This window comes from Strix aluco, chromosome 19 (assembly GCF_031877795.1).
Source record: "Strix aluco isolate bStrAlu1 chromosome 19, bStrAlu1.hap1, whole genome shotgun sequence".
Taxonomy (NCBI): domain Eukaryota; kingdom Metazoa; phylum Chordata; class Aves; order Strigiformes; family Strigidae; genus Strix; species Strix aluco.
Window position 1 is genome coordinate 8,358,137 of NC_133949.1, and position 27,470 is coordinate 8,385,606.

The window sequence follows — 27,470 nt, forward strand, 5'->3', positions numbered from 1 at the left end:
GGTAGCAAAGAGCCTAAAAAGCAAAGGTTAACATATATCATGTATGGCTTTGAGCTCCTTGGGTGAAAATCTGAAAGCTGGAGTTATGCTCTGCTCCCCACACCATCAGTGCAGAAAAATAGGTTCCTCCAAACTCTATGAACTAGCTTGGGTGTCTTTCACAGGGTGATGTGAGTCACCTGCTCTTTGCCTTTGAGCGTGAAAAGAGGCCAGAGTGACTAGCTTGGACTCAAATGTCTTAACTTTCAGGTGCCTAAATTTGGGCAGGTAAATCCTACACTTGCAGTCTAGACGGGGACTGATGTCTTGCAGATAGCAGTGCTTCAGAGGAAATAGTCTGTCCGGGGGAAATAGGATGTCAGTATATGCCATAGTGTCCTGCCAAGCTGGTAAAACCAAAACTCTCAGGAATGGCTCTAAAGGCCCCAGGGTGCTGGGCATGTTCTCTTTGTCCGGAACATAAACTCCATTATCTCATTTCTTTTCTACCAACAAGGTAAACACTGTTTTCATGGCCAAATTGCTACAGCTGTGCCCTTAGCTGTAATCTTCTTCAGTGTCATTCTGTCAAGAAATTGTTGAATTTTGATGTGTGTGGAGTGGCTCTTTGCTCTAATGGGGACCTGCAGGTGTGGTCACAGGGGTGTACTTGTATTCAATGGGCTGCAGGAGGAAAAAAGCTCAAAAATCACACTGTTACTGGACCTAGCTCACAGGTTTACTTGCCATACGGTATCACTTGTTTTACCCAAGAAAGTCACAGCCCCAAACTTGGTGCAATGTCCTGTGAGTCAGCTGCGAATACGCTCAGGGAGTGGAAGGCAGGAATTCTTCCCATATAAAAATTCTAGGCAGTGTAATCTAAATAGTTATATTTAGGCATTTAAACCACAACTAACTGAGTGCCCCCAGTGTAACAGAGCAAAAGGAGTGTGAGGAAGTAGCAAAGTACTTGTCCCACATAAAGACTAAATATCCATTATCAGCAATCTCTTTGGCCTCCTTCCTCTGTTGTTTCTTTCCCTCTGGAGATTTGGCAATTGGATTGATTTGCTGCCTGACTCACTGTCTTAGATTGAGATACTGAGAATTGCTGACAGTATTAATAAAATTAGCGTTAGGGAGGATATTTGAACATTTGCCTTTGACGTTTTTAAGGGAGAGAGCTGACATTTAGTCTAAATTTAAAAGTTACTGAATTGCCTTTCCCCCCCCTCCACCCCTGACCAAAGTCTTAGTAGTTTTCATCTGAAAACTTAGTCTGGAATTAAGAGTTTTGGATTGTGAGTTTTGGTCTTTCTTTTCACTGAGAACCTCTGGTTAGTTAAGCAAACACTAGACAGTTAACTGAGTTCTTGGGAGAAATATTTTCACAAAGCTGTAAGATAAATGTAATCAAGTGTCTGTAGCAGTATTGTTTTATGATGGTGAGGATTATCTTTTTCTGTCTTAGGTGACACAGAGGTCAAACTGAAATAATAGTCTTAATGTCAAAATCTAAGGACAGGCAAAGATCTAGCTTTTATTTTTCATGAATGGTTTGCATCATTACTTTTAAATGCAGTTGCCTGGTCTTTAGGTTACGTGATTAACTTTTACTCCCTGTGGGAAATGACTGAATTCAGGAGACATTTGTTTCATGTCATAACTGCTCTTTGTCTATACATCCTGCATTCTGTTTTCATGTGGTATGGTTTATCCCCAGGTAAAAGCAGCAGACTGAACTTTGGTTTTGCTCTGGACTTCAAGAAGATAGCTTTGCAATAGTCATATTATAAGCAATTTTCTGTAGGCCTTAAAGTTTTTGTTCAGGTGTTTGTTGCTTTGAGATCTTTGACTAACGTGTGTAGCTGCCTAATGTCACTGCAAGCCTTCTTTAACATTCCCTTTCCATAACCCTTGCAGCAAGAGTTGGAGCCACTGCTACCAGTCAGTGTCCATATAAAATGTGAAAGCGTTTGAAAGATGTTCCAGGCGTTACCACTTGTTAGAGTGTTGCATCCTTTCAAAGGACAGGTCATGCCATTGCAGTTTAAGGAAGTCCCGCTCTGCTATGGAGCAAGTGCACTGCTGAAGTCACCTCCCTGTCCTGCCTGTCTCCCTGCCATCCCATTCCCTTGGCTGGTGGGAACGTCAGCTTTTGGGGCTGGAACTGGCATTACTTTGTGCATATATCATTTTGAGACCATATATGTGGGCTATGCACTGTTATTAGCAGAACTGGTTACTCTTCAGTGGATTTTTACGTATGGGAATCACTGGCTGTGCTCAAACAGGAAGCCTGTGCCAGTCATAGCTGTACATGTATGCGGTTGAATTCCTGCTACCTTTAATGAAGAGTGACTGCCAGAATCTAAAGAACTTTTCCTGCTCCCCTACAGACAGCATCGCTTGTTCTGTCCAACAAAAAGGTTGCTCTTCTCTTATGAATTTTTTTTCCTTTCTGTTCCTCTGACTGCAAAAAGTATAAATTATTTTAGTGCAGAATTTTTGGAAGGTTTTCTCCCTCTCCCCCATTTCCTGAAAAGCTTGTATACGGAGTGAGACACTCATAAGCTTTTCCGAGATAAGAATTTAATTTATTTACACTTCATTGTTCCAGGCATGGCTACAGACTGGTTTGGAAATTTGCTGTTCCAACTTTAACAGGTCACTGCATGGAAAGGAGCAGCTGGATTTTCCTCCAGAGTAGCCGTCAGCTGTTGGAAATCTCTTGATACTTCCCTGGCTTCTCCACATTCAGCATTAACTTCTCCTTCCTGTAACAGGAATTATGCTACGTGCTGTAGACTCTTTAGCTAGCAAAGGAGTAAAGCATAGGAAAGGAATACAGCATCGATAGCGGTTTCTGGTGGGGCTGGCAGAGGCTACACCACTGCTCTGACTCCTTTTCACCTTCATAAGGACAAAGTGTAAGAGAAAAACACTCTCCAAGTCCAGCATGTCACAATGTTTCTGAAGTAACTTCCATGATTCAAGCAAGTAGGCAATGAATTCACAGTCAAGAAATGCAAACTCTTCTGTATGCTATTACATTGCTTTTCCTTCTCACCTCTTCCCCTCTTAAAAAGAGCCTCCTCCATTACGTAGTCGGATGTTCCAGTCAGATAGGTGAAGTATGAAGGCAGCAGCCCCATTTCTCATCTCACACTGACTATATGGCAGCATAAGTCTGCTGGCTTTCACAAAGTTAGTTCCGATGTATGCAGTTAGAATGACCCATATGTTAAATCTGTATGTTGACATAGGTAGGATATGTAATACAGCCAAGTAACTTTGCCATGAGAACAGTGTTTCAGTGTTGCTTAACTTTCTTTAGAATACAATGGTGAAAACATTGTATTGCATTAAGTAGTAATTAATTAATGTAAGCCGTGAGAGAGAGAAATTCAAGCAACTTGCTCCTTTGATCTGGATGTTCTACTGGGAACTAAGGGTGGCATAACTGGTGACTTTTTTGAGAAGTTGAGCTGTTGGTTGCCTCTTTTCTAGACTCGACGCTTACTGAGATTTGTCCTTCAACACCAGCTAAAAAAATTTGAAAGCAGGTTTTCTGCTTAATCACATTCTTTTTATCAGAGCCCTTGTCAGAGTGTTTCTTGCTATGAACTTTGCACTGTAATTTGTCGGTCTTGAATGTCTCAAAAGGCTGTGGGTAAAGCTGTGATACAGGAACTGCAAAATGCAGGGGTGTCCCATGGCAAACAGTGCTGTAGGCTACTGTCAGCTTACAGTTTTTAAACTTAATGGGGATTTGATTGATGGGCATTTTTGCACATAGTCACAATTAATATAATGTTTTTGTAGAACTAAAACTCATTATGGGAAGAGAGTAAAGTGAGAAGGGGAAGGAAAAGGAAAAAAAACCCATACAGTTACCACTGCTGGTTAGCAAAACTTGCAATTTATGTCCTGTGCAAAACGTGCGAAAATAACTGAAAGTCAGGAGGGAAGAGTTACTAGCCATGACATCATTAAGTCAGTTAATATAAAATTTTACTCTCACAATAGAAGACTTGTCTGTTGAGCTGATGGTAAAAGGGGGTGAATCCTGTCTTGGTATAAACTGGCATGGTTCCACCTTGGACATGTCAAAATATTTGCTGGCCTTTTGTGTGGTTTGTCCAGACCAGGAGATCCTCAGTTCTGCAAGGTAAGCATGATCCTTTCCTCTTAGCCTTTCAGGTTAAGATACGAGAGGAAGGATATAAAATTTGTTCCTAGCCATATAGCTTGCAAGTAGCTTGAAGAAACTCAAGATGAAGTTTCTGGATTCTTTTGATGCATTGTTGACTGCTCTCAGGCACTCTCTTTCCTATATTCTGAACTCTGAGCTGTTCATTAAAAGGGAAGAAAGAAAAAGCAGTTTCCTCTGGTTAAGGCACTTACTCATATTTCTAAGATCCACAGATGCAACCCCCTGAATGGCCTGTTGAATTTGAGAGTCTTAGCTCTCCCCAGAGGATATTAGAGGATCATCGTTCACACATCTAGCTTCTGTAATGATGAATGGGATTATTAGAGAAAATCCCCTTGTGCATCAGTGAATCTAAAATCATGCAGTTCTTTTGCCTATGCATTTAGACTCCAATTCACAAAATAAAACAGCTGGACTAGTATAGGCAAGGCCAAGTTATCTGGGGGAGGGGTACGTTATATTTTGCTAGCAAAGTGGTCACAGCTTGGGCAGCATTTTGTGGTTTGTCCGAATCTGAGGTCATCTTGGTTATGTGGGGGAAGGTGGTCACAATAAATATTCTGAATAATGGTTGTTTTTAAAGTTTGTGTCAAAGTTCTTGTATGACATGTGACTTTGGTACAACTTTCCTTCTGAAATTTTTCAGTGTGCTCAGAACATTCCACATCCTGGCCGATGCTTGTTAATTGAAAAATGATGAGGGAAATTGGTAGCCCTCTATAGAATGAAATATTCCATGGACATCTGGTGTTAGATGCATGTATCCAAGGGATGTGAAATAAGAAAGCAATTGTCTGTGTCCCCAGGGAACTGTAACCCTGTCAGTAATATTTTTTGTTCAGTGAACGTAGCAGGGAAGGGTGCCTTCTTGAAAAGTATAGACGATGTTAGTATTGAGGTAGAGGATTCTCCTGCCTACGCTGTGAACGAGCAAGAGTTGAGGACACACTGTCTTATGCAAAGGCTGATGTAAATGGAGCAATCTCTCCCATCCAAATGTAAACAGGAGGTGGCTGGGCAGATATTTCAGCCACTGACTAACTGAAACATCAACTGAGCTTCAGAGATTAAAAAAATGTAATTTACCCTCCTGTAAGCAGAATGAGAATTCCATATGCATTCCCATCCCATGATTTTGAGTTAATCTTCTGCTGGCTTGTGATTTCTGAGGAGCTATAGATTGAATCCAGGCACGCTAGCTAAGTCTAATTTCTGAGTGGGGGGTATATTTTTTTTTTCATTTTTTTTTTTCCTTTCAAATTCCTTCAATACCAAAGGACAAATGGATTCTCGGGCACTAATTTAAAATACTGCTACTAATAATAACAGCCTAACATGTATGCTATTTGCCAAAAGCTGAGAATCAGCAATGATGAAAGATGAAACTGCCCCAAGTTTCTTGGCAAAAGTGATGTAGGCAAATATTTCAAAGGTCATTTCAATTTTGAAATTTGCTTCCTTGGAGATTGTGCTGTGGTAACGTTTGCCTTCTAGATGTTATCAGAGAAGCACTGGAATTTCATAGTAACTGAAATTAAAGAATTTTGGGATGTAGAGTCTGGCCGTTAGCGATATCCCCTGTCCTGCTGTTCTCATTAGCCTTGCTGGTCTTACAGGCATTTGCTGATTGGTCTGGTTCTAGCATTTCTCAGTGAACGGGTTACATTGCAAGCTCAAAATGATTTGGTTGTCCCCATTCACTGATAACGTGTTTGATTCTTGTCCTGTTTGTCATCTGCTGGCCCTTCAATAAGCTTTTGTGGTTTAAAAAAAAAAAAAAAAGCAAATATAAACCCAACTTTGCTTGTGTATTGCCTTTGCAAGTTAAATAGTGCTCCGTTATTTAACAGCAATGCTTCGGTAGCATGGAGAGGCCACTCAGACCAGAGCCCTGTATAAGCATTGAGCAAACTCACAGATACAGCAGAACCTGCCAGATGGCAGCTTCTGCAGCCCTAAACATTCCCTTTTTTTGCATGGGAATAATGGAGACCTTGAAGAAGTGCTGCATCAATAGATTTCCTGAAATGTGTCTTATGTAAGGAACAGTTACTAACAGCTGAAAACTTTTCTCTCCCAGCCTTATTTCTTCTCTCTACAGCAGGGCTACCCAACTGGTGTTTTCTGAGATCAGCCTTGAGGTCTGCTTATTTTTACCATGCTTCATCGGGTAAGCCTCCTGCCAAATGTGCCTCTGGCACCAAGTGCCACTTTCGCTGACGGCATGGGAGCTGCTGTCCCGAAAGACTGGATGAGTGAGCTGCCATGTGGAACGAGGGATTTGTGATGTGATCGGAGCTGGTGTTGCTGTTCCAGACTTGGACTGCCCTGCTCTGGTTGGGACTGGAGCGGACTTGCTTGTTTGAATGCAGTGCTGGGTTTTGGAGAGCTTTTTTAACAGGAGGTTGTACACTGCCTGATTGCTTCCCCAGGTTCTGTGCAATGTATTTCTTTTTCATGCTGAAACCAGCTTGTAAAGCCTTCAAGTCCGCTATAGCTCAAGGGTAGCAGTGTAGGAAAACAAATACCTTCTTTTGAGTTTTCTGTGCACCTTTTGATGCTATTCTGATTTTAATGTTGCATAATATAGTTGCAGAGCATAAAACTCTGTTGCTTTTGGTTATTAGATAAGTTCAGCAATTCCAACTTTATCCATTATTTCTAGTCTTGAATTCTGACCTGTAGCTTACTGGGTGAGCAGGAAGGCTGTAACCCAAGCACTAGTAGGAAATTTATTTGTGCTTTTTCACGTGCAGCTATCTTGAATCTCACTGCCACTCTCGGGAGCAGCATCATGAGAGCAGCTCTTGATGTGTTGTGCTCTTGCAGATGGCTGCCTCTCCTTTGGGTATCTTGTACCTCAGTGAGGGAGAAGTGAAATCTCTTTTCATTGGAAAATGAGGGCTTGTGTGAAAGCTTTAACTCGGAGAATGGCCTTTTGTAAGAGGCCATGAAAGGAGATGGCTGCAAGTTGACCTGTTCTCCTAGAAGTCATCAGGTGGCTTCTCTGATCTCCAAATCACAAATAAAGTGCCTGTTTCTCTGAGCAGATGAAAATACCCCAGGGTATGGTCAAATTTCTAAGAAGTTTCAACACCTACTTACCATGTTTCTTTCCTTATCTCCCTCCAGCAATCAGAGGTCATGTGGAACCCCTTTTTTTATGGAGTTCAGCCACAGATTGAAAAACCCACTGCAGTAGATTGTGAGCAGGTTTCTGTTTTGACTTTTCAATTTATATCGCTGAAGACAAATTTTATTAGTAAAATCTTGGGCAACTCAGCAGTGGATTTTTAGGCTCTGACTGGGTGCCTGGAGCTGCATTTCTTTGAACTGTCTTTTAGAGTAACTGCAGCTGTATAAATGGATGAAGACTGTGGAAAGAAACTATAAATATGGCTTTATTAAGGTGGGTTTTTAAATCAAAGTGACTTTTTGAAATATTTTAATGAACTTTAAAAACTATTTTCCGTTTCTTTCCAACAGCTATGTTACTTTTCAGCAATGTGGAGGGAGGGGGATGTTATCGAGGGGACTGTGGCCATTGCATATATGGCAGTGGATGGGGCAGTGCCTTTTCCATGAGAGTCTTTATCCTTGACTGGACAGACAACTTAAAATGACCGGGGGCTAGCATGCCTCTTCTGCTACTAATTTTCATGGTGCAAAATGTAGCTAGGTTTTCCAGGGCTAGACATATACTACTGGGATGGTGTTGGGGGTTGAGGAGTGAGGAATTTGTGGGCACTTAACACATTTCCTGTTGCCTTGCAGCTTTTTTCAGTGGGCAGTGGTGGATTGTGCCTTACCAGGAATGTGACAAAGTCACTCAATATATGTTTTCTTGCTAGAAGTTAATTGAAAACAACGATTTAGCACATAAAAAATGTGCTAGCATAGCTTGATGATGGTTTAGTGCCTTATATTCCCCTCGTGTTCTTGTCACAGATAGTTTAGACTCTCTTTGCTTAAGTGCGCATGGCAGGTATCTGAAGTCCACAAGCCAACTGGTACTTTGAGTTGGCTATCCTGGGAGTTAAATGTGGGTTCAGTAAGCACCACTGAACTCTTGTTTCCTTAGCAGCTGGGAGCTAATGAAACTGTAGAAGAATCTAGGGCTTTGCATCAGAAAAGACACATCTATTCCAGCTTAAACACGGCTCCGTCTCTCCACGACTTGATGACTCCAAAGCTGGCTTCAGTGAAAACCAAAGAGACTTAGACTGAAACAGGGTAGCTGAGAGAGTGGAGCAAGGGATAGGTGGAAGGGTAAGGGTGGTCACTGGAAAGTCAGGGCTAATCCACTGGCAGTTCTGTCATGCTTATTCTCTGCCATAAGGGCATGTCTTTGAGGAGAACACTGGACAAGGTTCTTCACTGAAGCCCAAGGCCATAGCATGAAGGAAATAGTTCAGAAAGCTTCTCAGTAGTAGTCCAAAGAGAGTACAAATAGCTGTGATGGAAGTGGTTTTCCTCTCGGCACAGACAGAAGAATATGTGCGCATGTATACGCATCTGTGTAAATGAATGTGTAAAAGAAAAGGCATAGGAGTATGTCATCCAGAGGTGGTCTGAGCTAGGATTTCCATTCAGCAGAGCCTGACGTGAAGAGGCTTTGTAGCAACCACAGCGTTCTGTTTCAGGAGGCAGAGGCATTCCAGACACACTGTACCATCATGGTAAAAATGCCTTTTTTTTTTTTTTTTTTTTGGCACAAAGGTAACTACCCCTTTTTTTTATTCAAGTGTCACATTTTACCCGCTTGCAGTTTCCTGCTTGTATGTTTTGGCTTTTGACCAGGACCTCGGGCTATGTGTGCTCATCTGGTTTTGATAAAACATTGAATTTAGACAATACATCTTCTTGGACATTTCTTCCTGTTAGATTCAAGTGTGATACAAAGCAACCAGTACTTGATCAGTAGCAGACACTGTTTTTATCAAGCATTGTTGGATGTTCATTAGCCATGAAAGGATTGTAGAGAAAACTTTCCACAGCACAGACCAGTACAGGTAGGTGCTTCCTCTTCTGAGCTCTTCTTTTAGCCACTTTAGCAAAGCCCTAGGCTGTAAAGTATGGTGCCCTTTAGAAGTCCATATTCACATACTAGGCTATAACATCTAAATTATTTGGCTGGTGTTTATCTTGCTTCTTTTACACTCTTGTTAGTCTGTTAAGAGAGATAAAACCCTTGTGAGATATTGAACAGTGGCAGATGGATGGGAGTAGCAACCTCATTAAAAAACATCTCCTCATCCTGTCCTTTAGGTAGCATTTAATGAACATGACAATTTGCAATGCAGTAATATATTGGGTAAAAAGCTGAGTAAAAATAGCATTTCTCATGGTCTGCCCAAGGAGTATGTGTGTCCTCTGTTATTATAGTGAGTCAGTCAGTCTCCATAATACACTTAATATCCCTAATATATGCAAGGAAAGGTTGTACCCATCCACATTTAGTAGACAGTGATCTAAAGAATGAAGAATGGTATTCATCTCACTGAAGTTCATCTGACTACTTGTGTATCTAGTGCTCATTTACACCAGACATCTAGGCTCCCCCTTGGAGGAGGGGAGGTGGAGTAGGAAGATGTCTCCCGAGGGTTGAGCACCCCAGCCTGATTTGCATGCCTGGCTGGCACTAGGTGTATTTCCACTGTCACCACATGATGCAGCACTGTGTTAGCCATGCTGAGTGAGCTTGGGACGGCTGCTATGTCTGTGTGCTAGCACCATCCCACTTAGAGAAATTGCCTTAAATCCGAGTACTGGTGTAGTTCTGCCTGCCAGCACAGCGCTGCATGTAGCCTAGTCTGTAGACATGGACGGAACAAACTGCTGGTAGCGTTACTTGCTCATTAGCTGAGGAGAACAGCCTGCCCATAGCCCTTCCTATCCTGCTGTGTTTTCAGCGCTGTCATACCAGTAGGCATACAGTGTCCAACTCGCAGCACTCCTACAGCAGGAGTGGTTTGTATGTGGGAGAACACGAGTGAAAGGGATGATGGGTGAAACTCCATGGAAGCTGTCCAATTAAGTAGTTTCTTGTGCTATTGGAAAGCCTGTGTTGCACAGGAAGATAAAAGATACACAGACTTACAGCCTGCCGTTGTCAGAGGTTTTAGCCTGACCTCAGGATCTGACAGACATGTTTATCCAGCATGAGAGAGGCTGTGAGGCACCGTGTGGACCTCTTTGTTCTCAGCTTTTTTATCTCTTTATGTCTCATCTCCCTTCCTTCGTCGGGTGGACTGAAATGAGAGTTGTGTGCACTCCTCTGCAAGCTTCCTGATAGATCCAGTTAAAATACCTCATTCTTGTAGCATGCGAGGGTTGAGCCATTGAACCTATTCAGCTGGAAGGTTACAATCCTGGAGCCTTTTTTCTGTCCTGGTTCTGGGATTATGGATATTCAAAACTGAGATTGAACACTTAAACTTTTATGGGAAAGGCTGGTAGAACTTAACATGCTATTTGGTATTCAGCAAATTTTTGCTCAATGTGGAATTGAATCTTGCAGTCTTAAATACTATACTTCAGTAAATAAATGTGGTAGAATCCTATTTAATTTGTATGAGTTGCACCCCCTAAAATTCTCTAAGCTACTTGAACCGACTACAAACCAAAACCAGAACTTTTTTCGTAATTTTCCAGCTGTACAAATCCATCCTTGGATATTAAAAAGACTAAGTCTTGTTATACATTTTCTGTCTCCTGTATCTTGACCAATTTGCTAGAATTATCAAAGATCTGGTTCTCAGTGTGTTGTAACTAACAAGTGTATTTTTCATCATATCTTAATCCTCAAAGGCAAGAGATAACTCTCAAGGTAAGAGCTGACACTGAAACACATGATATACCCCCATTAGATCTGTCTCTAGGTCCTGAGATTAGAAGGCAGCTGACAATGTTCATTAATGATACATAGGATGAAGGGGGAATCCTGTTCTACCCCCTGTATTGATTATTCCACTGATTATGAGATTTTATTTTTGCTGGTACCATATGTATATGGAACAAGAAGAAATGCACAACAGAGGTTCCATTTTTTTGAAGCATCAGTCATCTAAGCCATCTCTGATTTAAAAAATGAAGTTACTTTTACAGAAACCATACAAAACCGTTGTCAAGACTTATATGAAATACTGTTGTGTCCTAATAATAACTTCTAGCTGAAAAATCTTGGCATCCTGCAGTTTAGGAAAGGGTTTTAAAATTCACCTTCAGTTTTTGGGCAACAGGCAAAACATGTGGCTCTGTTTAGGAGCTATTTTCGTTAAAGCTTGACAATACAGGATGATAAAATACAGCTGCATTGTTTAAACTTTCAATTTAATTTCTGGTTTGTGTCCAAGTTGTTTCATCAATATGGCGCCATTCATTTCAAAACAAAGCTCTTGGAAGGGTCTCCATTACCCCACCACTGATCAAGAGGGTGTTAAAATGTAGAGCCTAATTATGTTCCTGGCCTGTTTGGAATTCCAAAATGGTTTTTTTATAACTGTCAAATTTGCAATCAGGGTAACTTTCCATGACAATTAGTCAGAATTATTAGAGCTTTTGTTGCCAGGGAGTTATAACTAATGGTGGTGGTTCACTTTTCAAGGCTCTGTCAAAGGCAACATATATCTTGAAGAACAGCCATTTGACTACAACATTGTCTATACTTAACTGCACCCCAATGTCTACTACTGTTACAGTCATTTTTATCCATCCTCCAGGTCTGAGTTGTTGCCACAACCTCTACTGCAAGCTCTGCAGATATAATTAACTACTGAGTTTTGCCTTGTTGCAAAATGGGACTTGTGAAATTGTGACATGAGAAAGTTCATCCTTGAATGTTTCACTCAAGCTTAGCTTGGTAAGGGCTGGTACTTGAAAGGCTATTAATGCTGCTGATCTTGCTTTTTGCTTTGAATCTTTAAAATGAGCCAAACATAAATATCTATACAACCTTTCTGGATGAACACTCTCTCTTCTCAGTCTGACCGATACCTCACAGTTTAAGCACCTACTTGTGTATGTAATGTTGAGTATGTGCTGAACTTGAGATGTTTGCCCAGTCAGGACTTCCTTCTTGGTATAGCTCTTAAAAAGTGAAAAAAAAAAAAAAAATAAAGGGAAAAAAAAGAAAACTGTTACCACAACAAATCAAAACAAATCCGAAGACATATTACAGCTAACTGAGCTATCTACCCTATGCTATCTTTTTCACTGTAGACCAGGTTTTTTCAGACACATGGTACTTTAGCCTGAATGCTGATGCACGAGTGTGTGTGCTCACCAAAGAGCAAACACTTACAGAAAAGCTTGCCTTGTCTAGTGTGCAACATCTATTTTAGAGGCATCTGTTTAAGATGCAGATGACCTTCTGTTGGCCTATTGATGTCAACAGATTTTTGTCATCAGCTTCAAGCTTTAGGTAAGTACTAACTGTAAGAGTGCTGTCTGATACTGGCAGACAACGACCGTGTGTTCATCTTTTCACGTAGTTAAATGAACCGCTTTCCAGTGGCAGTTAAAATTTACCCCCTTCACCATGCCTGCTGCTCCACCCCTGCACTGCCCTTTCTGTTCTACTGACTCGAGCATCTCTGCAGCCACATGGTTTAAGGAAATGATCTCCCTGAAAAATAATGAATGAGTTCTTTTCATATTGGGTTATTTTTCAGCTATCTCTTTCCTATCTGGTGTATTGTCCATCTGTGAGGTGTAGACACACTCATTCTTAAAACAGAGGTGGCAACTTCTTAAACCAGTTAAGCTTAAGGAGTAGTGCTACCTGGTGTCAAACTATCACCTCTGTTTTTAACCAGGAAGCCAGAGCCTGCCTTTTTAACACATGCTTAGAACATCTCTTTGTCCACTGACATGTATTTACCTCAATTGCTGTGTGATCGCTTTTGACAAAAAGATCTGGAATACAGCTTTATTGATACAGGGTCCAAGTTGTTCAAACCCCTAGTCCTGCAGAAATTTTGGCCTTGAAGAAAGAGGGAAGGTAATCAATTTTGTTTAATTAAATCAACCTAAACTAATTGTCAGCTAATAAAATAGTGTTGGTCAGGTAATAAAACAGAAATGAAGATTAAAAGAGTAGTTGCCATGAACAGGTGGTAACTCTGTTTCCAAGTTAGACCACATTACTCTCTGGCACAGGATCCTTGAGAATACCTCATATTCTAGTTTTTTTAAAAAATGTTTATGAAACTTATAAAATATAGGGCTCATTTTATAACCAATTTTCTATCTCACCTGCCAAGAGCAGTGGGGGTTGAGCCAGCACGAGGCGGATGCAGAGTTTTAGGCAGCTGTCCAGAAATGGATTCCCTGTGCAGGGCTGTGGAATACATTTCTACCTTTGATTGGACTTTCTTTTGTAATTGTGATTTAGTTTTCTCTTTCTTGTTGCTGTTACAGAAAAGACCTTGTAAACATTTTTTTGATGTCATTGATCTTGACCTGGCACTGTTGTGCAAAGGGCAAAACTTCCTATGCCGCACTGTGGATGCTGTCTAACCCTAGATGGATCTTAGTAATAAGATTCCTCTGGATTTGGCCCTTGGTATTTCTGTTGACTCTGCAGTTCTTGCAGAAGGCATAAAACATTTATCTAATTTTAACTGGAAAGGACTAAACTGGAATCTTTATCTGCTTCTCAAAGTAGAAGCAGAACTTGGTGGTTTGTAGTTGCTGTTAATGATGGAATAACGAAAGAAAATTTATTGCATAGTGGTTATTATATTATTCAGTTAATAGTGTAAAACTGTGGTTCTGAGATTTTTGTTATGGCGTGCAGTTAGTTTGGATGCTCTGTGGTGATGCAAGGCTTTTGGCACCAAAGTGACTTGTTGCACTGTCTGTAACTTATACCTCATACCCGTTTTCTCTGACCACCCATTCCCAGAAATCTCATGCAGGACGCACTTGGTTGCTCTTCTGTTAAGCCCTCAAACCTGGTAAGGCACTGAAAGACTAAATTAATTGTCTCTTCCACATCAGTCCTCCTCCTGCTGAGAGTACAATCACAAAACAGTGTGCTGCATTTTGGGGTTCTGGCTGCAATGACAATATCAGTTAAAAGGGGATAGCAGAGTTCTCCAGGACAACTCCCCACCTGAAAACTTCAGCTATGAGTGCACAAGACAAATGCTGTGTGACATTGTAGCCTCCAGCATCTTGTTTGGGGGCTTTACCTGGCTTTAATTTTCTGTCATGTATTGCTTTGGGACCTCAGGTTGGCCAGGGTTGGACTTAGGGTTTTAAAACGCAAAGATTGGCTCTTGCTTCTCTGCACTCCTCTTGCATCTGATGTGCCATTCCCTGACATGGAGGGCAGCTGCTGTGGTCCAAGTTAACTAATTTCTAGGCTCTTTGAGATTTGCCTGTGATGTTTCTTTGGGCTGGTAGCTGACTCGGATAACTGAGCTTTGCTCTGCCTTCTCTCAGAAGGCAAAGGATAGGAGTTCCCCTAGCTGGGTGTCTTGGAGAGGTGGGGAAGGTACTAGAGCTGCATCCCAATCCTCACTTGCAGTCATGTATCTGCTGTAGCAAAGACAGGGAGCAGAGTCTTTTTGACTTGACTTCTGTGAAGCAGGGCACTGCCATGGCTTAAGACAGGTTTGTTACCTATAGTAAGAGTTAGTACTTGTAGTAGTAGTACTAACTAATAGTACCAGAGTTAGAAACCCATCAGATTTGGAGAACTGGAGTATCTGGAGAGAGGTTTCTGTGGGAGGCCAGGACTCCCCTGTCTGGCTCCTGCCAAGTTTCTTTGTGAGGTTGCAACTACTGCTCACGTAGAAGCAAAACTGGCCCAGGCCATGCAGCAGGAAAGTCTCAGTAAGTACCGTGTTTTCTATCTTTGCACTTACAGTAATGCTCAGATCCAGCCAGGTTGCTGCCCTGGCTTTGCATGTGTCCTCGATCCCCACTTGCCTGTTCTCTCCTCTGCAGCCAGAGTTGAGGTTGCAGTATGTGCTGACATAGCTTGGAGCCAGCTGGCACTGGTAATGCTTGCAGGAAAGGCTGCAGCATGGCCAGCACCTTCTCCCTACAGGATTTCCCAGTGACAGGCATTGCCTCCTGGCTCCCAGTGCTCGAGTTGGTGGGGCTAGAAGTGGTGTGAGTGGTGCAGCACGCACTGTGGTTGCTCATCTGAGCAAAGCCATGGTGGGGCTTTATGGGAACATCCCCTTGGGTGCCTGATCTGATTTACCTTGTCCCTGCTGATTGTCACTTAAAACCCAAATCTTGGGTTAAAGGGGCTGAAAACATTCCTCACATTGGCAAGCCTGTGAGGGGCTTGGGGGCAGATCCCTCTGAGACAGAATTTCTTTAAGAAAAGGAGAATAAGATAGGGCTGGTGTCCATTCAGGGCAGTTTTCTGTTCATCCATGTCACACGCTTGCCCAGCATTATGGAAACAGCTGTTGAGAGTCACACCAGCAGCCAAGTCTCTCTTTACTTCCCTCAAAGGATAGTTTAGGAGGAATGTAACACTGGTGACTGTGGGACTGGACTTGGCCTGTTATCACTGCTTGTGTGCTTTAAAGCTTGAGGTGACACAGAGGAGCTGGAGGAATATTAAAACATCAGCCCTCCAAAGGAATCTGTGGGTTTTAGTGAGTGTCTGAGGTTCTTAAGGGACTCCAGCTAGGCCTTGTCCAGACTTGCAGTGGTGTCATTGCACCAACATCTCCTGTTCCTCCCAGTGAAGGTGAGTAGGAGGCGATAAGCAAGCCTGCTGCTCAGCTTTCTAAGCATATGCACAAAACCATCTAGGACCTCAAACTAACAAAAACCATATTCAAAGCAATTATCTGATCTTGTTTGTTGTTTTTAATGTGATGTTTCTAGACACTGGTACAACAAACACACTCTTGTAAAATCTTGTAACAGTTGTTTGTAGTTAGTATCTTCAAGATGATTTTATGTGTGCTGATCATGACTAATATACATCACTTCAGTGTGACCGTCATCCTCCAGTGCTGTGGGAAATGTTTGGTACTAAGACAATTATTTCTCAGCTTGTTTAGCATTTTTCTTTTTCCTTTTTTACCCTTCTATGCAAGAAAACACAGATACTGATTTGCTCATATATAGTGTTTTCCAGATGAAAGTGCTTTGTGGTTCACAGACTTAAATAATTAGGTCTTTGCAGGCCTCAGAGTGGTTTACAAAGACAGCTGGAGTTGTCTTCTCTGGTTTTACACTTGGAGATAGAAAAATCTCTAGAGGCAAGGTTAACCAGCCCAGCTCACAAGCTGGCCGCAGCAGAGCTGGGGGCAGACACCCTCTCTGAAGTGTACTCTGGTTTTCTGAACATTAGGAAATGCTGCTGTGCCCATACTGGTAAAGGCCTCCCTGCTCCCCCTACCACCCAGCTTGATTGTTTCTCTTCTTGTTGGCACAAACTTGGTTTTTAGCATACGCACCAGCTGCTGGAAAGGTGCTGGGTTCTTCCTCCCATGGCTCAGCCAAAATGATGGCTGCTGCTCGCCCGTCTTGAACCTGGGACCATTTTTTCTCCATAGTGTGCAGCTGAGGCAATGACTGCCGTTATCCAAAAAAAAAAAAACCCAACCCCAAAACCAACCCCAAGCCCCTTTTACATTCAACCAGAATGGATTGCTGCAGCCTGTTTCATTCAGTAGGTTTTTCTGTGGTTGTATTTCTTGGAAGCATCATCTCCAATAGAGGCATGGGACTTTTTTACAGGCTTATTTCAGCACTTTGAGAGCACGAGTGTGTGCGTCTGTGCATGCATGTCTTGCTGTGGGTGGGAAGGGGGGAAGTGCTGGCAGGAGTGCAAACGAGCCGAGTGGGGAGAGCGAAGGCACTTTCATTCCGTACCAAGTTTTGCTCCACAAGCTGAGTAAACTTTTTCTCTGCTGAACCAGTGCTGTGCAGGGCGAGAGTTTGACACGTTCCCAGTGATAATTGCCTTGTCTCCCCCTCCGCAGGTTCATCTGGCCGCCAGCACGGTTACTTTTCCAACCAGGACCGTAAGTGGGCAACGTGAACATCACGGAAAAACAGAGCCTAAGAGTGAAGAGGGAGGCAATCCTGGGTGGGGGGCTGTGGCAGCCAGGGATGCCCTTTGCTTGTGGGGGGAAGCATACGGGAAGGGGTCTGTGAGTCTCTGTCTGCCCTTTGCCTCAGATATCTGGAGGGCAAGGAAAAGGGAGCTGGAAATGCCCTGCTCCTCTTAGATTCAGGGAGTTGCCCAGGGAGCACCTGGGAAGGGCCACCCTGCTTGCACCTTTCTTGTTTTCCCTTGAGTCAGTGTCTGAGAGGGGACACCAGGCTCCACAGACCCTGGGTCTGTCCCAGGATGCCTGTTGTGCTCTCCTCCTTGCAATTAAACTCACCCCCTCTGTTTTCCCTGACCTGCTCATGCTCCTCATCAATCTTTGGGGATGGTATGTTGAGAAGAGCCAGAAAGAGGCTTGGCTTGACGAGGTGAGTGCTGCAGAGTGCTCACAGGGAAGGTGGCTGTGACCTTGCTTGCAATTGCAGGCTCTCCCATGAGGACAGAGGTTCATCAGCCATTGGCATCCAGCAACCTGGTGTCTGCCTATGTCTGAGTGTTTCTGTGACACTGGTGTTGGTGCCTCTGAACAGCCTCCCCTGAGAAAACTGAAATAGTTTTGAAGGTTGAAAGTGAATGAGAGCTTATTTGTTGCTTGTTGGTGCATGAAATCTATGTCTCCAGACTGATGGTAAAAGATGAAAATCAGGGGACCTTTGAAGCAGCACATATGCTGAGCAGATGAGTTACTCCAAAGGGCCTGTTTTGTGAAAGCAGCGGTATGCAAGGGCATGAAGAGCTCACACTGATCTGCCTCTTTGCTCTCCTTACTGAACACATATTCAGCAGAAAAATGAGTGTCCCATAGTCCAGAAGCTCCTGTGAAGTCTTAATTTAGGACAAGCAACTGTCTTTCTGCCCCTACCTCTATTGGAGATGTGCTTCATGCTCTAGCTGCAGTTCATCTCTCTTCGTGTGCTCTGCCCATGGATGCCCATTACAGAACGTGCCTCTGATTCCTCATTAACTGTGGTTGTTCAGCATAGAATTGGCTGTTCATCCCAGGCACAGTGGAGTGGGCAGTAGCAAAGCAGGGCAGAGATGGCAGCCTGGAAATGATCTGCCTCAAATCTGCAGCTCTGCATCCCTTGGGTGGGACCCTGACGTGGAAGATGCCCAACACCTATTCCCAGCACTCACTGCAGAGACCAGAGGGCATTCAGGGTGCGTAATGACTTCAGGTCCTTCCTTAAAATTCTTAGTTCTTAGTGTATCAGGAAAAAATCAGTGTCCGAATAGAGAAGTCAGTCCCAGCCCTTCTGGGAGAGAAGGATCCTTCAGTTCCTGTTTCTATCCTCATTCTCTTTCATATTCTCTTCCATGGTTGGGGATGCTATTGCTTACTCCTCTCTGTTACGTGGGCATGTCCTGGCATATGAATGCACTTCTTATCACAATGACCCTTGTATTGCAACTGCCATGCAGAGGAACTAAACGACATGTCCAAGAACACGCCATCTGCATTTACATCTAAATCTTCTGCAATCCTTATTATTAGTCCTGCCACAGGCCAGTCTTGTTGCTGCACTGTCTTTTTAAAGTGCTGATTTGTTTCCTTGGTCTCTCTCCACTTTGTGCTTCAGTTTCTCCCTTGGTGGCTGAGCACTGTTCAACATCTGCCCTGTTCTGTGTCCGTGGAGGGCAGGAATAGTCTTGCCCCTAGCACATTATGGTCCTCTGAGGAGACAAGTTATTAAATTATTTTAAAATGTGGCTTACTCCATTGCACACTTCCACGCACCCTTAGGGTTTCATCCAGGTAAAATCTAACTCATGTTATTATTCTGTTAACCTGACAATGGGAGTTAGAGGATATTGGGTTTTTAGAGGGGTTTTTTTCTGACTGTGCTAGAAATTCTTCTTTTCAACAATTTGGCCTAAGATTCTTCTAGTTGTCTTATGTTTGAAAATGTTTCCCTCTGTGGTTTGCTCTCAGTCATTTAGCTTCCAAATGATACACTGATTTTAGGATGTAGGCTAAACTCTTTGGAAGTGTGGGGCCAGATAGCAAGGCAGAGATGTATTGCCCCTAGTGTGGTTGGGATTTGCTCTCTGAGGCCTGGAGGGGGAGGTATTCTGAAATGAGCAATGAAATGTGAAGAAGGGATTCCACAACTTCCCTGGAGACTAGATGAAAAAATTTGTGCAGTGTAGGGTGTACATGGCACCATAGGACATGAAGATTTGCTCTTCTCTTTTTTAGAAGGAAACATGCCAAAGAAGTAGAGAACAGGTAGACTGAGGCCAGGAGCACTGTAAAATTAGCCCCTTCCAACAGCAATGTTCATTAACTTTGATATAGGCAGGACCAAGAGGGAATAACGGAGAGCTAAAAGTTAGGTCTGTTTTAAGTTGCAATAGAGATCTGACTGCAGATGCTTTTCTCTTTTCAAACTAAAGAAGTTGAAAATTTGCAATTTCAATCCAAGTGCCTGGATTGCTTGAATTGTGTCATGGGCTTTTTCTACCCTTAGTGTTGTGCATCCTTGGGAATGTCACTCCAGGAATCTGGCCCGCTCTCTTGGGCAGGGTGGGAAGGTAATATGGTGTTATGCTTATGTACTGGAAGTGCTTCAGAAGTGTGAGTTGCTGCTGTATTTCTAGAAGGTATAGAAAAGCCTGTCTGTTTTCTGTAACACTGTGACATTCCTCATAGGCTCATAAGCACTATAAGAGAGTAATGCCCGAGAGCAGCAGATGCTTCTGGCCGCACTCAGGCACTTTCAACCCTACCCAAGGTGGGTGTCTCTGCCTGGTGTTTCCTATTGGCTCTTTCTAAGTAATCAGCCCATCAGAAACTTCAGTTTCAGGGACTAAAGTGGAATTTAAACTATCTGAATATAGTCCTTTGTGTCAAATCAAATGATTTGTTAAAGTGAGGCCAGATTTGCAGGGAGAATCAATCTTTTTTATTAGATCAACTGATGTGGAAAAAGCAGACAAACTTTCAGGCCTATTAACCCTTCTTCTGGCCTGCGTTTGTATTACAAGAACGGAGGGACCTGTCTACCAGGGGAGACTGCTTTAGGATATGCACTCACACCAACTATTCCTCAACAGTCTTGGTCTGAACACACACATGGGTGGCATTTTTGGGCATGCTTGTACATTTAGGGTGGGGGGAAGATTTGTCTCCCTCTGTGTTTGGACACTAGATGTTACCACACAACAAATAATGGGCTCTGCTCTGCAGCTGACTCATTGTGCAAGTCTGGGGCTAATTACTGAATCCCTCTGTGCCTCAATTTCCATCTGTAAAATGTCACAGATGCCCACCATTCATAAATCGCTTTCAGATTTCCAGATGAGGTGCTGTGTAAGTGTAGAATAGTGTTAGTTTATGCATATTGTGCTAGAGCATAATATAAAACACATGCAACAGAAGAGCCTCACAGATGTGTCTCTTTCAACTGCAAAAGGCAAGGCCTGGGCTGATGATTTAGCACAGCACTAATTGGGCTAAAACAGGAGATTGATTTTGTACTGATGCAATTGTCACCCTTGAAGTCCTCATTTACCAACAGTTTTTGGAGATAGCCCAGTTTTTTCCTGTTGAGGAAAACTGTAGTGTCTTGGGTTTTGAAGCACAGCAATTTATAGCAAATGTCGACGTTTTTATAGCAGCCCCCACGCTGGCTGTCCTCACACTTCTGGAAGGGGACTGTTCCATTGTTTATTTTGAATGAACATCTTGCTTGGCCTGTAGCTGCACTTAGCACTTTTTTGTTGCCTGCAACCTTCTGGTCATATCCTAATCTCAAATTAGGCATTTGACTGAGACATTTCCATTGCCATTACTGGGTGTTGCATACACAGGAATGCCCATTTATTGATAAGAAAGCTGTTGCTGTGGCTGCAGAAGAATGAGTGCCTGGCAGCAGTTCAGCATTAAGTCTTCTCAAAGTTTGAAGGATTTGTGGGCTGTGATGGTTTGGGTTCGAGCAATTAACTTTGGTGAAGTGCTTGAGAGTGTCTTCCAGACACATTTCATGGAGAAAGATGAACTTAAACACTTAAGAGATTTGATTTGATTAAGTGCCCTTCAGTTTCCTGATTGTGCTGTTGCGGCTATGAACTCTCACTGGGTATGAAACCTAGGAGCTCCTTTGACTGCAGGAGAATTATGGTTGTTCCTTCCAGTTGCAGTCTGGCCCTGTGCTTGTTTGAAAGTGCCAACTTCATCCCTGTTGCCAGCAGCACCATGTGGCAGCAGGTACCAGTGACTGTGCATTGAGCCTCTGAAGCTATCCTCTAGCTGTGTAATTTTAAAACCCTGGTATGAGCTTATTTGCCCCGTGTATTGCTGTCTGCTGCTCAGAAGTGATTACTAGTGCTGAGCTGTTGTGAGAAGAAGGTGTGGGGTTGGGGGGGTGAAGGTGTCTCTGGAGATATCCAGTTCCTTCTTGGTGTATTGCAGACAAATTGCACCATTCTGTATTTGTCCATTTTGGACTTGCTGGCTGTTCTCCCCGTTCCTCATCAGTGCTCAGAGGGAGGGTCAAAATTCATTGTCAAATCCTCCACAGCTGTAAGAGTAACATAATATTGAGGCTGAGTGCATGGGGCGACAGGCGTGGGAGAGAAGACTGGCTGACGCCCAGCCTTACCCAATGCTTGCCATGTTCCAGGAGAAATCTCCCCAGATGCTGGGCCTTCATTCATGGGTCTAAATTTGCCATTTAAGGCAATTTTTAGGAGAGTTTCAAGGTGGAGGCATCTAGAACCTCAAAATGAAGCTCCTCAAACTACCACCAGCATGATGTCTCTTAGGGGTCACGTGTTATGGTGCTTATTGTTGTGTAGATATCATAAATCAGAGAAAGCACAAATAGACAAATTGTGACTAAGGGCTCAGTCCCATCAGAAAGTAAATGGATCCCCAGATTTGGAATTATTTGGTGAGTTTTTGGTTAAAGTAACAGCATGCGGGAATCCTGGAAAACAGTTTGATTATGGATATCCTCTGATTTTTTATTCTAGAACGAGTTAGAGAAGTAGCCTGGTGTAGCTATTTTGAAGAGTTAAAAATCTGAAGCTGAAAATGAAATGTGCCTGGCTAACCCCAAGTGGATATTTCCTTTACTAATTTTTCTTCATCCAGAAGTTAACAAGGAAACAACAAAAACAAAACAATAAGTCCTTTGCACAGCCTTGTGCTAGCCACTAGTTGGATGCAAGTGTTCCCTTGTTCTTCACATCATGGGGATGAAATGATATGAGGGATTGATTTGCAGGGTCTCCTGACCCTCCCATTGTCCCTGAATGTCTCAGAGAACAAAATTGCAGCTACAGAGAAATGTGGAAGGGATTCTTCTTTCTGCTACTCCGATCTATAAGGACCATTGAAGGGCTCAGGGGGATTTAGATAAAGGCCAGCAAAGGGTAATTAGCAGAATTAGGCAGAGTAATGGTCCTCAAGAGACTGACCATCTTGTGTCCTTGAATCATTTCACTCCAGCTCCCGAGTGCTGAGTGACACTCATTAGCCTTGTGCAGATCAATGGTGTGTTGAACAAGGGCTGTGGGGTGCCCTGCAGAGCCCCAGGGAGGAGTGAAGTGTGGTAGAATGGGCAAACCACGGCGGGTTGAGCCTGAAGCTGAAATACTGATGTGGGAAATCAAAGCTTTTCAAAAATGCCCCTGGCAATAGTAGTAGTAATCATCATCATCATCATCAGAGTGCATTTGCTGTAGAAGAGGTGGATGTTGTAGAAAGCATGGGCAAACACAGTATTTTGATGAATTCCTCTGAATTCAAACCATCCTTTCCAGTTGCTTAAACAATTGTTGCCCTTATTGGTCTTTCAGCTAATATGATGTCTTGGCTAAAGGAAACCAGTGCTAAATGTTCTGGATGAGGAATCACTAGTGCTTCACTGAGCATCCTAAATGTAACATGTTTATGAGTTACGGGGACTTTGTGCAGAGAGGAGGCGTCTAACCCTAGAGGCATCTTGCAGCCTTGCAGGCTGAAGTGTAATAAAACTCAAAGCAGGGGTAGAATTTAATGTCAGAAATCCAAACTGGAAACAAGATGCATATTTTTTATACAATGGTTACCTTTGGATGCAGTTCACTAAAGAAACCTGGGTTGTCTGGCTCTAGAGCGTCTTTCTGAAAGACATACTCCAGTTAAGCACACATTGTTTGGCTCGAGACTGTGAGAGATTCTCTGACCTGTGATACACAGGTGCAGAACCAATATTATAAGAGTCCCTCCAGACTTCATGGTGAGCCTCGATTTGAATGTTTCCTTTTGTCCTGTCTGCTTCCTTATTTCATGTTACATTACGCCATATTTTGACTGCATTTTTCCCCTGATTGCTTCTCCCAGCAGGGAAAAGCAGTCTCTTCTGTAAGGGATGTGAGACCATCTCAATTCAAGATGAACTTTCAAGCATAGTGGGGTTCCCATGCGTGCTTGGACTGGGGTCAGGTCCCGTTAACTATCACTCCATGTGATCAGGGAGTGATAGTGGGTGTCAGAGGCTGGATTTTGGTGCAGTGAGGACTGGACCAGCTATGGGAGGAGTGTTTTCCCCTGGGAAGGAGCCCCAGCCCCTGTGGGCACTGTGCCCTCATCTTCCTTGGCAGGAAAGCGTGTGGGCTCCCTCCTTTTAGTTTGGGGACTTTGAGAGATCTGGCTTGCATATAGCCCTATGTGTCTTTATTTTCTGTCTCTTTATTTGCTCTGATGTGTTTTACAGCCATGAAGTGATATAGTGGTGAAGCAGGGGAGTAAAAGGCTCACGGGAAGGTTGTTTTGTACAATATCAGAAGTACTGAGCACCCACAGTACCACCACGTCGCTTGGGAGCACCATGTTCAGCAGCCCCATAGACAGCAAAACTTCAACAAACTTATGCTGGATAGGTAAAATCTTTATTATTAGGGTCATTTCCATCTTCAGGCACTATGCTGGGCTACATTAATAAAATGTCCTTGGTGTTTCTAAAAATAATAGGTAATACATTTCTAGCAAAATCCAGCCATTCCCTGCTTAACCTTACTCTGACAGATAAAGATGGATTGAACACGGATCTCACAACTCGTGGCTGCCTGTGAATAAATGATCGTGATCTAATTCCATATGCTAACAGAGCACAGGCCTAACCAGAAAAATAGATCTTTGGCGCTGCGAAAGAGCACAAATCCCCAGGCTGAGAGTAATTATGTTTAAAATTAGTTAGTGGTGTGGGAGTGTGCATGTGTGAAATTTTAAATAAAACAATGTGAGTGATGTGAGCTGTTTAAGAATAGACCTGGGTGAATAAGGGAGGTTTTTTTGGGTTCATTTGCCAAACCAAAAAATTGGAAAGAAAATTGATTTGGAAGAAACTGAAATAGAAATTTTTAAGGTTTTGACACAATGCAATAACTAAAATATGGTTTTGGGTCAACCCAGATTATTTCATTTGACCCAAAGTGAACCATTTAGTTTCACTTAAGACTATTTAATTAGTTAATTTTGTTTTTAATTTAGCTGAGTTTTGAAATAAATGTTATTTCAAAACTTAAGACTGAAACATGTCATTAAGAAACTATGAAAATAATTTTTAAAAATCTAGAGAAAATATTGCAAAAATGTAAAGAATTGCACCCATTTTTTTCACTTGAAACTATGTACCGAATTTTATGTGGGTTCTTGAATAGTAGTTGTTACTCCAAAAGTGCATTTTGTGGTAAACTTTCTTTTCAGTTTTGCTCAGGTTTTTTTTACAGACACTTTAAAATCACAGAGTGTCATGATAATTAAAAAATATTTATTGCTTATTCAGGGAAAAAATGCCTTTTCCTGTTTAAGAAGGTAGAAGCAAGTAGACATGAAAATGAAGTATGAATATTTTACAAGCAGAAAAAGATCAGATAGCAGTTCTCATAAGAAAGGAAATTTGAGCTGCTTTTTAAAGACAGCCAGTAAAGTTAAGGGTAAGTGTTATTATAATAGAGATATGAGAGAGAGAGATTACAAATGGAGAAATTTTGGCAGTGATTGGTGTCTCCTAGCAGAGATGGTGAATTATTTGTAATGATGGTAAAAAGGCAAAACTATTCTATAGATGTTCTGTTTCCTTTTGATAGACAGCCTAATAACTCACAATTTACAGGTGCAAATAAAACTTTCCATTCCACAAAATCCCGATGTGAAAACTGGAAGAGAACAAACCCTCTTTGGTCAATGAGACAGTCTTCAAATTTCTCTGAGCTTCCAGTTCCTTATCTGTGAGATACTTTAATTATGCTAATGGTCACGTTGAGCAAAAGTCATGGGGCTTTGTCAGTGCTGGCTTTGAACTTGGGAGTGGAGGAACTGTGTGTTGAAAGTGAGTAGCCTATGGTTTTTGGTAGTTTTTTGACCCAGAAAGGGGCAAAAAGGAAGATGCTCTCTCTTCCTCCTCCCTCCTTCCTTCCACGTTTGCTCGTGGGTAAGACCCGGCCTTGCCCAGCCACCTCTGTACTGCTGAAGGAGAAGGGATGCTGCAAGGCGGTGGAGTGTTCTCTGCACGTTCAGTCTGTGCACGCTTAGGTTAGAGCATGCGATGTTTGCAATTCAGCAAGAATACATATTTCCCCTGCAGCTGAATGTGCTGACATGTTGTGGAGAGGAGGGACCTAATGAGCTTTTCTTTCTTCGGTCGGGTGCCTTGGGCTGTCTATCCCAGCATCGCTGCTGTGAGAGACCCCAGCCACCTGGGGCCCTTCCTTCGCTACTGTCTTTGCCAAAAGGTGAAAATTTGCAATGCACACAACAAGTAAATATCATGGCAGTAAACCGAGAGACTCTTGCAGCTGAGTCTTAATGATCCTACACTAAACAAAACTCGGAGAGCTTCCCCTTAGAGAAACAGTTCGTGTTCCAGCTTACTGGGGCCTGAGCCATGGCCAGGGTGTACAATATCCCAGTAGGAGCCCTTCCCTCCCGCAGCTCTCCAGACTTTTGATTCCTGTTTGCTCTTCAGACCAGAGGCTACCGGGTGACACAAGCGTTCCTCCTCTCCATGGTTGCTGTCAGCCCTTTGCCTTTCACATGCTCAAACCCTGTTACAGAGCTACAGACATGACTGGTTCTAAACAAGTACAATTAATAAAGTCTATCTAGCCAACATCTGACTCTCATTAGAGGAAAAGTGTTGAAAAAACAGATCCCAGGTTGGCTGTGATTTATGGCTTGGGCCTGCTATCCTTCACAGGCACTGGCGAAAGCTTTTGCAAAGGGCCAGAACATAAACTACTTAGGGAAAGTCAGTATCCATGTAAAAAGGCTGGCAAATCAGACAAATTAAAGAGGGATGGAGATGCAAGCCCAGGCTGGTTATCCCCTACTGATGGCCACCTAGGTAGGCACAGGAGATCTGTGTTCTTATTTCTACTGTGGAATCTGACTTGAAATTTCTTTTGTGCTGGAGTCTGAAAGTGTCACTTTTTTTTTTTTCCTGGCTAAACTGTGTGTATGTGTGTGGCAACAATGGATAGAGGGGTTAGTGGCTTGGTGGTTTATCTCGTGAGTGTCCAAATGTAACATCTGTGGTGCATAACATCTCAGGTGCTCACCGAGTTGACAGTAGAAGTTAGCTGTGCTTCCCGCTTCCCTCGGGAGTTTCTAGCTTCATCCTTTTCTCCTTGCAAAGAAACATGGTTGTATGGACTAATTTAGCTGACTTCACCCATGCTCTTCCAGATTTGTTCAGGGACTACTTTGAACTTGTCCTGGAGAAAGGTGTCTACTATCTGAGAAAAGCTGGTCTCCTTCTTTCTTTGAAAGAGAAAATTTTCTTCAAACTGGACCTACTCAAGTTGTGTGTCACTGATTTGTAAGACAGTGCACCTTGAACTGTAACAGTGTGGTGCATGGAGACCTGCTCTGAGTAGTCCTGGTTGCAGAGTTAAAGCTGTTGTGTTGTGTTTTGTGGAGCTGCTGTTGTGTTCCCGGCACTGTAAACATGGGCTTTTGGCATGGCCTTCCCGCAGCTCTGGTTTGCTCCCCCTACCCTGGGGATAACCGAGTTTGTCCCCTTTGTGCATGGCCATTTTTGAAAAGTGCAATGGAAGTGGTGGACTTTATTATATGGAAAGAGAAGAGCTGCCAGGCAGGTTTTATCACAGAAATCAAATATACTCATTTATTTCTCTGTGTGTATGTAACATTTGGTCATTTTTCATCCTTTGACCTCGGCTGCT

At 42.8% G+C, this 27,470-nt stretch overlaps 1 protein-coding gene across 9 annotated transcripts in view; it reads left to right on the forward strand.

Moving 5' to 3' along the window:
* Positions 1–27,470, forward strand: part of COL26A1 (collagen type XXVI alpha 1 chain) — a 193,570-nt gene that overhangs the window by 117,181 nt on the left and 48,919 nt on the right. For 5 of the 9 annotated variants that reach the window (XM_074845325.1, XM_074845316.1, XM_074845319.1 and 2 more), the window contains one exon: positions 17,164–17,205. The exons of the other annotated variants lie outside the window; for them this stretch is intronic. In XM_074845325.1, the coding sequence (XP_074701426.1) occupies positions 17,164–17,205 (42 nt within the window). The remainder of the gene's footprint in view (positions 1–17,163; positions 17,206–27,470) is intronic. 9 annotated transcript variants of the gene reach the window in all.